The following is a 14,449-nucleotide window of genomic DNA, read 5'->3' as shown; positions in this document are numbered from 1 at the left end:
CTCTGCAAGCATGAAAATCTGAGTTCAAATCTCCTGCTCTTGTACAAAGTGCCAGATATGGCTAGATATTCCTGGAACTGGGTTAGTATTAGGAAGACTGAGACAGGCAGATCCTGAGAGCTTCCTGGCTTGCTAGCTTAGCTGAAGCTAAGCTTCTGGTTTTGTGAGAGACCCACTCTCAAGACAATAACACAGCAAGTGACAGCAACACATACTTATATACATACTCATACATACAGACACACACATACACGTTCACACATACACTTACATGTATACACTCACACACACACATACACTCTCATACACAAACATACATACCCACACTCACAAACACATACACATTCAAACATACACACTCACATATACATACACACATATGCAGATATCACTTCAGTGAGATAATAATGGATACCAAAGATGTTGCACTTAAATATTAGAATTGAATGGTTCAGACAACCTCAGGAAAAAAAATCCAAGATCTCATTAAAATAGCAACTTGCAGTTTTCTACCTTGGACTTAGAGGTGTGGATATGGGTAGGAAGAGAGAGAAGAAAGGAAAGAGATTTACCAATGACAATTCAGAAAATGGAGACCAGTGCCTTGGGGAAAAGAATGAGTCTGTCTTCAGGATCAGGCTCCATGGTGCCCAGCTACTCAATGACCTGTGGAACACAGCCTGTCTTTCAGCTTAGGCTTCCTCATGACCCACTGAGTCAAAGCCCTTTGCAATTGTTTCATTGCTTGCTTATTTAAATACTGCATGGTTAGTTCAACATATAGGAAACAGATTATTTGAGCAGCACTGACCACAGTGACATTCTCCCAAGTAATTAATATCATGCATCTTGGGAGAGCTTTATATAGTCGGCATGAATTTTTCTTCACTGTATCCTAGAAACATGGGTGCTTGCATTGATAAATGCTCCGTTATACAACTTCCTCTGAGTCACGTTATTGGCATGTGAAAATGCAGCATCTCCATCTGTTGTTTTAAGAAGACTAGTTGCTGTGGTGACGAAAACAACAGGAAGTACTCCAGGTGGCTGGAAGTTTCAAAGATGCCGGATGGAGTCTTTGCCTAGCGGATGTTAGAAGGAACACATGTAGAAATACTTCAGAATCACATTGAGGAAAGCGCTGAGGCGATCAAAAGTGCTGGTTGATGGGAAAGGAATGGAGGGGTACCTGGTTCTAAGGACTCTCATGGAGAAGCCTGGAGGAGTGACAGAAAGACCTTTGAGGGAAATTCAGGAAGAAAGGAACCAAAGGTAGACAAGGTCATGACAGGATCCATATTAGAGATGTGAGCATGAGTGGATACTTAGGGAGAGGTCAGGTAATCAGTATGAGGCCCGCCTGGCATTATACTCCTCCATTAAGGGGGTCAGTGTGAACAAGTAAGAATCTTCCAGAACAGCAGGAGGTACTAAGGAACAAAGCCTCCTACACTGCTAAACTATTGGAAAGGCCCTGGGGCAGAGATTCTGTCTGTTCCTTATCAGGACATATCTTAGGGACTGGTCCCTAGGTGCTGAAATCTCAGGAGGTTTTCTTCTTCCCTTCATTAGAAAGGATTATTATTTTTTTCTTCCTGAGTATTAAAATCTATACATTCTTGACTCTGCTTCAATGTCTGCGTCATCTCCTACCATCGCGCCTCTGTAAGAAGCTGGTATTTACAAACTGTAATCTCAGGTAGGACGTCTAGAGAAAATGCAGGAGGGGTTCAGTCACTGCCTAGAGCCAAAGCTGGCAATATGGCCGCCCCCTGTGTCAATTAGACTGGAAGGTACTGCCACACAGGATCCTTCCAGACCCTGCTTATTACAGGTGGGAGGCATCCTGCCTGCAATACAGTCCTTCTTTCATACCACAGCAACTGGGACATAGTCACCAACCTGATTCCACCCACTCAAGAAGCTAGAGGACAGAAGTTAGGCATCTACTTTGGACAGCAGCCAAGCCTCAGTCAGTATCCGAGGCCTGAATGAGCATTTGACTCTTGTCCACACTAGATAGTTTTTCATGTGTCTCAGCAGAGGTCAAGGGAAAACCCTGACTGGTGCAGTTTTGATGGCTTTTGGACCTGGCCTCCTTTTTGCACACAGGGGACAGGACAATCTAATGCAGACAAAGGAGTCAGCAGGTGATAGATGAATGCTTTCCTTGTCCCATAAAAGAAACTGGTCTGAATGTCCTGTCCTCGCTGCACCATGGCAAAGACTGTCCCCACCCTGGGTGGAAAAGGCTTGACACAAGCTCTTTGTCCCCAACTAAGCCCAGTTGTTCCCTTTGAATAGTGACAGCATTGACGTCAACTCTCATGGTAGAAGAATTAGCTGAAGCCCAAGGGGGAAAGAGAAGCCAAAAAAAGAAAAATCCAATCCAGTAAAGCTAAGGACATTTCTTTTCATTTCGTAAGCACTCAGCAGATGCTAAGCTTTGCGGGATTTTGATAGTAACAGAGTTTCCCAAAATAGCACAATGAGATGTCAGCCTTAATGGGACCACAGCCAGAAAGCTTCCCTTACTACTGTGCAGTCTGACTTGATTAACAGAACTGAAGATGCTTTGCACCCCACAGGCAGAGGCTGCACAAGAGGGGACCAAAGTGCTACTCGGTCCCATTCTGGGTTCTGCATCCTCCATGCCAGAGGTGTGAACAAGGTGCAAGGGGAAGTGTCTTGGAAAGAGCCCTACCTCCACCCCCTACACCGTTACCTTAGCCAAGGTGAAGATAAGGCCTAGCAAAGGCTTTCCTCCTGTGCTGCACTGCAGTTGTGGAGGGTGGGGAGGAAGAAGAGGAAGGGAGGATGGGGAGCAGAGAAGGAATAGGGGATCGTATGAAAAGAGTGAGGAAGGGAAGCAGAAAGTAGAAGATGGGAGGAAAAAGAAATTAGAGAGGGAAGGAAGGGAGGGAAAGGGGAAAGGGAAGGAAAAGTAAAAGGTAAAGGAAACCAGGAATGGTACAGTATGCTAGAAATACCAGCACTTCAGAGAATGGGACAGAAGGGTTACAAGTTCAAGGCTGGCCTGGATAATATAGTGAGTTCTAGGACAGCTTAGGTTGCATAGTAAGTTCCAGGATAGCCTGAGCTACATAGCGAATTCTAGGACAGCCTGGGTTACAAAATGTGATCTTGTCTCCAACAAGGATAGCTTTCTTGCCAAAAGATGAGGAAAGGGCCAAGGAGTATGTTCATGCTGCCACAACAGATACAGAACCTCACACAGGGAAAAGTAAAGAATGTAGACACCCAGAGACAGAGAAGTGTCTCTCTCCCTCTCCCTCTCCCTCTCCCTCTCCCTCTCCCTCTCCCTCTCCCTCTCCCTCTCCCTCTCCCTCTCCCTCTCCCTCTCCCCCTCCCTCTCCCCCTCCCCTCCTCTATCTCTGCACTCACAATAAGCAGAGCAGCACACAGGACCATGGTGGTTCCTAGTGGCTCCTCAATATGGACTTTTCACAGTGTGACAACCTACAAGAAATTCTTTCTGCTATAATGACTGCCATCTCGTTTAAGACATTGGGAATCACTTCCTCCTGTCTCAAGAGCACACCCACCCCTCCACTAGATCTGAGTCAGCAGGGTTGCTGACCCCATTGGTGTTTGTTAGCAAGCATTTCTAGTAAGTTCTCCTTCCAAGAACCAGTGCTCAGAGGTGCCCCCTAGCTGCCCTGGACCAGCTCCTGCATCCCTCAGATAAAACTGGTTCCAAGGGGGTTCCTCCTGTTGGCAGCATCTAAACAGCCTCTTCTGCCTTAGAGCTTTGATCTTTAAAAAAAAAAAAATAGGACAAAATACCACCATGGTGATAAACCCCAATTAGTCCAACTTATTTAACACAGCAGTAAATGGGCCACCCCAAGATGCCTACAGTGATTTCAAAGGGGACTACTCCCTTGCTGGTCACTTCCATTCCAGCCTACCACATAGCAGGGTGCTGACTGGTCCTTCTCAGCTAACTTGGACCAGGGATGTCCTACCTGTAATTTCAGTACACGTAACTCACAGAGCCTCTATGCACTGCAGAGCAACTCCTCTGCCTGTTTCCATTGCTTTGGCTTCCAGAGCACTTAGGAGCCATAGTACTGTTTTCCTGGACTATTCATGGCTATGAAAGTTCCTACTGGACACAGTGAGATGCTGATGGGGATGCTGATGATGGGGATGCTGATGGGGATGCTGATGGGGATGCTGATGAGGATGCTGATGGAGAATCTGATAAAGAGCTTCTTGCCTCAAAGACTAAGGAGACAGTTGAGTGAGCCAAGCACTGGCCATGCAAATAGGAGGACCTGAGTTGAGGTATCTGGAGCCCATGGAAAACTAGAGACGCTAGTGTGTGCCCATAGTCCTAGTGTTCCTATGCCAAGACGGAAGCTATAAATGGGGGAATCCTAAGCCCAGCTAGCCTGGTGTACCTACAGCAAATAAGAGGCCCTCTCTCAAACAAGGAACTAGATAAGAATGAATAGCCAAGGCTTTCCCGTGATCTCCACACCTGTGCCTACAGGAACAAGCAGGTGCTCATGTGCATGCAAACACAAGCAAACTTTAAAAAGAATAAACCTTCTTTTGGTTATTAATAAAAAGCAGAGTGGAGCTGCATTAGTTTGCCAGGCTGTATAACAAGGCACCATAATGTGAATGGCTTCTACCACAAGACTTGGTGACGTGCATTTCTGGAGGCTCCGAGATCAAGGTGTGTACAGGGCTACATTCTCTCTGAATGGTTAGAGAAGACCTGTTCCTGCCTCTTTTCTAGCTTCTGGTGATACCCTGGCTTTGGACAACATAGAACTATTCTTCATGTGGCATTTATTCGCTTTGTGAGTTTCTGTGTGTGTGTGTGTACCCAATCTTGTACTTTTTTTTATAAGGCTACTGACTTAATGACCTCATCGTAGCATAGTCATCTGGAAAGAGACCCTATTATCAAATGCAGTCACATTCACGGGAACTCAAGGTTAGGACTTCGATACCCTTGAAGGGGACAGTTCTAGGAATAACAGTGACTGTGTGGTGTGGCCATCTTTCCCAGCATCTCTTGGGAAGAGCTTTGATACCTGTTACATCATCTAGGATCCTCATTTTGAGTGTCAACCTCCAAAACTTAAGTCTATACCTTGCAAGTTTTCTGTTGCTCGCTTACCAGTGCGTGCACAGGGACAAAAATGACAGACACCCTATCATGGGGACTAAACAGTACTTGCTCTAGTCATCAAGCAGAGGCTGACCATATAGACCTAAGAGAGCAGGCACGGTTCCGGGGCAGGGTGATTTTTTGGTCGTGATCCTTGTAGGAAGGCAAGATTTAAGGAACTCTCAGAGAAAGGTGAGATGATGTCAAATGGTCACAGCAGATAGGCTGAGTAGAAGGATATAGACACCATGATTAGGAGACAGTGGGTGAGTCACTCTGATAAAGCACACAGGGAGTGGGTGAACTCAGGAAAAGACTGCTAGTCTTTTAGACTAGTTCAAGAACATCTGGACTTGGTCTACTAAGACCTGGGGAGCCAGTGACCAAGATAGAATCTAGAAGACACTATCTTTAGAAGTCTTTTTGCGGTTGAGTCCTGAAGGATGGGCAGGAAGGGGAGAGGTTTCAGGAGAAGCTGGAATTGCCAACAGCTGTGAAGAACGTGCATGCTGTAGAATCACCTCCTCTTGCTCCTGTACCTGGAGATTGCGTTGCTTCTACTGGTCTATGCTGTTAAGGCACAGATGTTGTTTGACTACAATGTGCACTCAGTAGTGGGGAAGATGATGGGAAAGGCTCATGAAATCCCTACTGAGGTGAAACAAAGATGGGCAGGTGCTTAGGAGTGACTTGACTGTAAAACAGGGAACCAGAAGGATGGTTCCATTGCTGAAGTACCCCCAAGAGCTCGATAAGCATGAGTCCTCAGAACCCACATATGAAAGGCTGGTTGTTTAGAGAGCGAGGTACTTCAGGAGTTAGAGCTTGCTAGCCAACTAAGCTAGCCTGTACAGGGAACTCAGGAGTGATAGAGAGAGAGACACCATTTCAACACAGCCACAGCAAAGAAGAAGCAATGTCTTAGTTAGGGTTTTATTGCTGTGAAGAGACACCATGACCAAAAGCAACTCGTATAAGGACAGCATCTCATTGGGGCTGGCTTACAGGTTTAGAGGTTCAGTCCATTGTCATCAAGGCAGGAGCATGGCAGCGTCCTGGCAGGCATGGTGCTGGAGGAGCTGAGAGTTCTACATCTTCATCCGAAGGCTGCTAGTGGAAGACTGACTCTCACATGGTTAGGAGGAGGGTCTTATTGCCAACCCCCACAGTGAAACACTTACTCCAACAAGACCACACCTACTCCAAAAGGCCACACCTCCTCCTAATGGTGTGACTTCTTGGGTCAAGCATGTTCAAACCACCACAAACAACAACCAAAGGTGGATGTGCCTGAGGGACAGTACCTATGACTGACCTCTAAACTACATGTATATATCTATATACCCCCAAGCCAGAGAGAGAGAGAGAGGGAAGGAGAGAGAGAGAGAGAGAGAGAGAGAGAGAGAGAGAGAGAGAGAGAGAGAGAGAGAATATGAATATGAAAGACTCTTGGAATTAAGGCCTTAATGATCATCTAGCAGTCACCCAATAACCACTGAAGATTCTGGACAAGCAATGACCGATTCATATTGTACCCCAGAGCTGTGGTCATGGGAATCACATATCTGGAGCAGAACTTAAAGACTATCTTAGCCAAGACACATTTGACTCAAGATTACTCAGTCATTAGCAGCAAGGCCTGGGATCAAGCAGTATCAGGTCTGACAGAATGGCTGTGTTAGTCAGCTCCCTGTCACTGAGATAACTAACACACCTGCACTAATCAGTCAATGAAGTTGATTTGGGCTCCGGAGCTTTCAGTCCTTGCTCACTTGTCCCTGTGGAACAGAGTTTCTAAGGAGGGAACCATGTAAAAATAATTTTCAAATCTGTTTTTCCTTTTGGTCCCTTAGTTCTCATCAATAACAACTTTAAGATATTATTGTTATTGTTGTTGTTGTTGCTGCTGCTGCTGTTGAATCACCATTATTATTATTGTTGTTGTTGTCATTGTTGTTGAATCATCAACATCATCAATCATCATCATCATCATTAAATGCCTAGGCCATATGCTTTGGCTCATTCCCTGACTAGCTCATAACTTATTTAACCCATTTAAACTAGTCTATGCCTACCATATGGTTAGTTACCTCTTCTTCAGTCCTAGCCCACCCATGTCTTTCTTAGCATCTCCTCGGCATTTCCCTGCTGGTTTACATTCATCTTCTGGCTCTTGAATCTCATCTCCTTCAGCTCTCCCCTCGTCTCTCTTTTATCTCTTACCATTTTCCAGAGTCCTCTCTCGTCCTGCCAGTGTCTCACTCCCTGTTTCCTGACCCGGCTCATTAGCCATCAGCTTATTGATTGACAGGTAATGTTTATGAGAGAGTCCCTCTACAGAACTGTGGTGGAGAAGGCAGGCCCACTCACCTCGCGGAGGTCAGGAAGCAAAAGAGAAGGAGAGAGAAGAGGGTCTCATCACCGCCTTCAGGGGTACATCCTCAGTGATCTCACTTCCTTCTATGATGCTCCAGCTATTGAATGTCCTCTCATGTCCACGGGCACAGCAAGCTGAGCCTTTAGAGAGCACTGAGGAGCCCATCGAGTCCTTACAACCCACCGGATTGGGAGTACCATTTTGAAACTTGCAGTTGGGCCTGAGATTGCTGTCCCGAGAAAGGTTAGATGGCTTAGAGTTGATAGTGGCAGATGGCAGTAGGATGGTAACCAGGACACAATGGCGGACAGGCCTTAATCCATCCCATGTCAGATCACACCTAAAAACGTTTGACCTACTTCCCTTGCAAACCTTACAAAAGAAGCTTTTAAGAATCTTTCCTAAGGAAGAGAAAGGACTATAGGAGCCAGAGGGGTCAAGGACACCACAAGAAAACCCTAAGAACCAACTTACTTAGACTCATAGAGGCTCAGAGAAACAGAACTGACAGCTAGGGAGCCTGCACGGGTCTGCCCTAGGCCCTCTGCATATGTTACAGTTGTGTAGCTTGGTCTCCTTGTGGGACTCCTAACAGTAGGAGCAGGAGCTATCTCTGACTCTTTTGATGACATTTTGCTACTACTGAATTGCCTTGTCCTGCCTTAATTTGAGGGGAGGCGCCTAGTCTTACTGCAACTTGATATACTGTTCGGTTGGTATCCATGGGAGGCCTGCCCTTTTCTAAAGAGAAATGGAGGAATGGATGAGGGGAGTGCAGGGAGGGGAGGAAGGAGGGGAAGCTGTGGTCAGGTTGTAACAGCCAGGTACAGTGGCTTATGCCTTTAACCCCAGCACTTAGGAAGCAAAGGCAGGTTGATCTCTGTGACTGAGGCCAGCCTGGCCTACATAGTGAGTTAAAGACAGCCAGAGCTACGCAAAGAGACCCTGTGTCAAAAACAAAACAAAACAAAACAAAACAACAACAAAACCAAAAAACAAAACAAAACAACAACAACGAAATCAAAAAACAACAACAACAAAACCAACCAAACAAACCAAAAATCTTCCCTTTTCTCACCTGATGTCTCTTGCTTTTCAGGAGAGAAATATGAGCTGCATGCGGGAACTGAGTCTACACCGAGCGTTGTCGTGCACGTGTGTGACAGCGACTTGGAGGAGGAGGAGGATCCAAAGACTTCCCCAAAGCCAAAAATCATCCAGACCCGGCGTCCTGGCCTGCCACCCTCCGTGTCCAACTGAGCACGTCCATGATAACATGCATCTCCTCTTATCATGCTTTTTCTCCCTTGTTCGTCCAAAAATTAATTGCCTTGAAGTCCCTGGGTGTTTGGTTGTTTGAGAATCCTTCCTTGTAATTAAGCCTCTCGGACAAAAGGGCTAGGAAAAGGTGATATGTCTCCCAGTCAACTCATACCCATTAACCAGAGTCCATTATTTAGAAAGTTCTAGACAAAGGGTAGTATTTTCTTATTAAACAATCAGTACAGCCTATATCTCTGTTCTCTCATGTTGATCCAAGCCAGAGACATCAGTAACCAATAGCCTTCATGTTGTTTGTGAGCTGCTCCAATTGAGTCCTCTGTGTGTGTGTGTGTGTGTGTGTGTGTGTGTGTGTGTGTGTGTATGTGTGTGTGTGTGTTGTTTATTCCTGGCCACTTATATAGGACCATAAGTAAACTTGGCTTTGACTGCATGAGATCCCCCTATCTGGTCTCACCCAGTCCTCTGCATCCCGACATTCCCAGGACATGCACAATCACCAGCATTTATTTTGATGATTTGAGGGTATGCCCCACCTTGTGGTATCCCAGCCCTGTCCTGTATAGACAAGGGGCATCCACGGCACCATTTGGCTCAATAAGTCTGGGAATCATGATTAGTTTGAGTCAATACATCATCGTATAGCTTTGTCCAAATTCCTGGAGGTAAAATTGAGCGTGGCCCCAAAGAGATTCCTCAGTAGATTCTAAACATCACTATCACATAGGACTACCCAGTGCTACTGGGGAGGCTTGCCCGAGTGACAGAGACCGATTTCAGACAAACCTATTTATTATAAAAGTCTCACAGTGTCTGAATGATTGTCGTCCCCCCCCACCTCTTTGTATATTTGTACAGATGTTTGAGCTGTGCTTTTAAAATCTGGATTTTTTTTTTTTTGATTTAGTGATTGTTCAACCATTAGCTGCTTAATGACATCATACCTGTGTTGCTTCTGAATGCATCCTGATTCTAATGTAGATAATCCGATACTATCACACGCTATTACGGTTCATGCTATGTTGTAAAAGGCTACAGCAATGTCTCATGCCAATAGATAAACGACTAGCTAATTTCTTTGCTGTCAAGATCACCTGTTTGCAAACAAAGATCCAAGTATCAGTTGTAAGCAACTTGGGTGGCGCTTAATCCAAGATCGTATACAGCTGAGCATTTCCGAACACAAAGGATGATGGGTAAACGGACGGCCCCTCCCATTCATCCAGTGCCCGTGTGCTCAAAAGTTCCTTGTTTTCGTTACCTGTGATTTTGTATTTCTCTAGCCCAAAGTGCATTACAGAAGATACACCTGCAGAACCATACTTTCTGCTCCATGTGTCAAGCCTCATCTATTCCTGTTCATTAACTAGTAACTTTGGATGCAAATACTATTTACCACACAACGGGCAAGGACTTCAATGACCTAAGCCTCAGAATACCACACAAGAACACTAACACAGCCACCTGATGGGGGGATTATGTGGTTTTTTGACTAAGGTGTATGTTAGTTTCAGCAGAAACTTCAAACCTAGACTGATCACTCAGAAAATTAAAGTCCGTTCTACTGTGAAATATAGCAATATAGTGCCGGACACGGTACAGTACGGTTGAGACCGAGGCCAGCATTGCTTGTGGAATCCTGAGTTTCCACGGGGATAACAAGTCTCCTTTTCAAACTCAGATCTGAGGAGTGTACAGCAAAGGCTTTGACTTTCCTTTGTTGTGGAAGGATTTGGTTTTTTCATTGGCCACGGAACGACTACAAATAGTGGCGAGATGCTGCCCTCTGGTGGCCGAAACGTTGAACTCGGTTGTATAGGTGGATTGATTACAACAGTCAACTCCCAGGGTCTGACTTTCTAATCCGCGTTAACTTTCAGGATGCAGGTTCTGAGAAAGAGAGAAAAATGAACAGTCTAAATGAGATTAAAGCCTTGGAAATAATTTGTGCTTCCAAACAATGATAGCAGAGATTTCCAGTTTAGTAAAAGTTGATGTGACTACCTTGGGTAGGCATTAAGAACTCAGTGTTACAGATGGCCCAGGTGATTAGTCTTAGTAAACTGTATTGCCATATGTCGATGTTAACCTGCTGCAGAGCAAGGGATTCTCGCACTAGGTTGAGCACGGAGAGGGGAGAAGGGGAGCTTTCCCCAGAAAGAATAGGGAAGCCATGGGACCTCCCAGCACCGAGAAAGTCGCCTCAACACTTCCTTCCATGATGCTCATTATGCAAACCTCTTTAGCGCTCTTTTTAAGTTTGAAACGTTTTAAATGGAGGGGAAGGGGAAGGTTTCCACCAACTGAATCATTTGTGCACGTGTAAAGCTCAAAGAGCTTAGAGTTCAAATATATCTGGTGAATGAATGTCTGTGTGGTATCATTTCTGAGTTGTCTGCCTGGGCTTAGTATTCCTGAGATAGGGGAGGTGGAGGACTGTAAACCAGCTTAGAGTTTTTCTGAGGGGTAACCAACGTATGTGACGAACACTGATGAACTATGGGGGACGCTGGCAACAGCTGTCCCATGAAGAAGTTATTTGAGTCAAGCCTGGCAAGATGGGTTTGCTTCTCATTAAGGGAGCTCAGAAGGTTATTTTACTGGCACCTTCAACCATATTGATTCCAGAAGCCATCTTGAGGATGCTAAGAACAGCTTATAACACCCCCCCCCCAGCTAAGTTCTTTAAATACACTAACAGGAAACCCTCTGAAAGAGAACCCTTAGACAATAAAATAAATACTAGTGGAGTCTAAATGATTGGGTTACTAGGTATCAGTGATGTCAGAGCAGTCCACCCACCACAGTGACACATCATGAATAGGAATATCAAAAAGGAAAGTCCATCCTGGGAGAACACAGCCGATACATGGAGGAGTTAAATAACTCACGGCCAAGCAGCGTTTATCAAGCTCCCTAATGCTGCAACCCTTCAATACAGGTCCTTATGTCACGGTGACCCCTAACCATAAAATTATTTCCATTGCTACTTCCTAGGTGCAGTCTTACTACTGTTATGAATCACAATATAAATATCTGTATTTTTCCAGTGTTCTTTAGGGGGTCACAACCCACAGGGAGAGAACTGCTGCTCTAAAAGCCGCCTGTAAAAGACATTCAGTGCTTTCTTTTTAATGATTAATTACATTGGGCAACTCACATATGCACATGTCCCTTAACTATCTGATGGCCCGTAAACAGTAAAAGGTGTATCACATCTCTTCTTGTCTAGAACAAACCTCCAAGGTGAACCTGCCTGGCATCTAGCAGCAGAATGGTTTAAATGAAGTGTGCAGAGTTACAGAGTTCTGGTAAGGGAACAGAGAAGGCCTGCCTGAAGAAGACACAATGGTCATCTGAGAACACTTGGGTAGCAGCTAATAGTCCATGCACATGCCTGTCTGGAGCGCTTCCAGTCTGAAGCACATAGAGGAAAGTGCTCACGTCAATTTAAAAAATATATACAGTGAGGCCCAGAGAAGAGTGCCAGGAGCTCTTAACTTTATACAACTCATATGTCCTTCAAGTGTAGAATGCATAAATAAAAAAACCTAATGCAAGTAATAGCATATATATATTATATAATTTAAATGTAAATTATATTTACACATATATGTATATGTATATACTGAATACTTAACATATTGTACCAGTTAGAGAGTTGAGAAGCATGCTAAAGGGCCAGGAATACAGCTCATCCATTAAAAACTAGTCAAGAACTCCTAAAACCTAAATTTGGCTCCTAGAACCCATCCGGAATCTGGACACTGTGGCGCAGGTCTGTAATCCCAGTTAACACAAGGCAGGTAGAAGCAGGACAATTACCACAGAAGCTTCTGGACTAGGTAGACCGAAGTACACAGTACACTGGCAAACAGCAAGAGAGACCCTGCCTCAAAAATAGTCTGAAAGACAACAAAGGTTGTCCTCTGGCATCCAAAGATGTGTGGTCCATGACACTAGCGTGCTCCTGCACAAAAATACTATATACGTCGAATACATACATAGCAATATTTTTAGGGAGAGCTATATTGAGAGGAATTACAACAGGGTTGCCTTTGGGAGGGTGATGATGGATTAGGAGCATGTGGTGCCGACTATGCATTCTGTATCTTGATTTGAATCGCCATACATAAAACATATTCAACAAATGATATACCAAGAAAGCTATCTTCAGTCAAAAACAAAACAAAAATGAGAATAAACAGACCACTAGCTGTTAGAGGGGGCTAGGAAGATGTTCAAACTGTAAATGTCCCCCCCACCTCATGTACAAATTATTCATTTAAAGCCAAGACTCTTTTTTAATAGAAAATCCAGGATGTAAGCACAGAGATACTGTTTACTCAGGGGACGCTTACACTGCCTGTCTGATGCACAGTTTTCAGTAGTGAATGAGGATTTACCGTTCATTTTCAGAGAATTAAAACTTCTATGGGAACAACACAGAAACACACACATGCCCCAAAATCTGACCATGAAGTACAGTGAAAAACACTGACAGTTCACTCTGAAAACAGAAACTCAGAGGTGGAGGTCCATGGCAGTAAAGTGAGGAGAGAAGCCAGGTGCCTTCATTTCCTTCTTGTTCAATGCCCCGACAAAAACCACTTAGTGAGAAAGAGTTTATGTGGGTTCACAGAGATCACAGACCATCACTGCAGGGGTCACAGTAGCAGGAGTCAGGGGCAGGCAACCATGTTGCAACTCCAGCAAGGAGCAGAGAGCAACAGATACTTTTAACTAGCTCTTTCTAGTCAATGCATGACCAAAGCTTAGGGAATGGTGCTGCCTAAGGTTTCAGTGAAACTCTTCTCACTTAACCTAAGCAATGTAATCCCTCATAGGCATGCCTAGAGTCTAAACTACTCCTCACAGGTCTTCTGGGAAGCTGGTCTTCTAGGTGATTCCAGATTCTAGGAAGCTGACAATACTAATTATGTAACATTGTATAAGTGGCCTAAAGAGAAAGTCAAGGGAACCATGGATATACTGGGGAGAGGAGCACTGTAGGAGGCAGAGAAAAGGCTTATCATATTTGAATACCCTCAGGGACATTGTCAGTATGGCTGAGACATAGAATCGAAGCCAAGCATGTCCCCAAAGGAGGTGGATAGAGTAAGGAAGTTCGAGAATTGGCTGGGCAAAGGTAGAGCATCTTGGAGTTCATTTTCATCACAATTAGGAGAGAGTTCATCAGGAAGATTATATGATTCTATTCATTAGATGAATCCTGGAGCAAATGGGAGAGATTTCTTTCCCAAAGCCAGAATTCTCAACATATAGACACTCTATAGTGTTGGGGGGCCTAGACCCACTCGCCTACTCAAGACTGGGTTCTTAGCATCTGCGGTTAACAGGCGGTGTCTGAGAAAATTGGAGATTTTTCTTTCCCCTCCTCAAGTCACAAGAACAGGTTATAAAGGATGATAGGTCAGTTATTCAGGAAAATACTCATTTAGCTGCTGGTACAGAGTGTCCTTGCCAAAAGTCACCATGCAAAGCATCATTGAACTCTTGGCAGACTTGCCTCTTAAATTTATGCAATCAGAGTAAGGGAAAACTTACAAGCAAAATGTTTTCTCTCAAACTCTTTTACCTGTTCTTTTCGAAGATAATGGGTGGTGGAGTTTCTGGGGGAT

The 14,449-nt window shown here is 44.7% G+C and overlaps 1 protein-coding gene across 4 annotated transcripts in view; it reads left to right on the top strand.

Moving 5' to 3' along the window:
- Positions 1 to 11,174, top strand: part of Rcan2 (regulator of calcineurin 2) — a 217,374-nt gene extending 206,200 nt beyond the window's left edge. For all 4 annotated transcript variants that reach the window (XM_063266599.1, NM_175578.4, XM_063266600.1 and 1 more), the window contains one exon: positions 8,626 to 11,174. In XM_063266599.1, the coding sequence (XP_063122669.1) occupies positions 8,626 to 8,786 (161 nt within the window). In that variant the 3' untranslated portion in view covers positions 8,787 to 11,174. The remainder of the gene's footprint in view (positions 1 to 8,625) is intronic.
- The last annotated feature ends 3,275 nt before the right edge of the window (positions 11,175 to 14,449 follow it).

This window comes from Rattus norvegicus, chromosome 9, assembly GCF_036323735.1.
Source record: "Rattus norvegicus strain BN/NHsdMcwi chromosome 9, GRCr8, whole genome shotgun sequence".
NCBI classification, from domain to species: Eukaryota; Metazoa; Chordata; class Mammalia; order Rodentia; family Muridae; genus Rattus; species Rattus norvegicus.
Note: the sequence above shows the minus strand (reverse complement) of the source record. Positions and strands in the feature narration are given on the sequence as shown.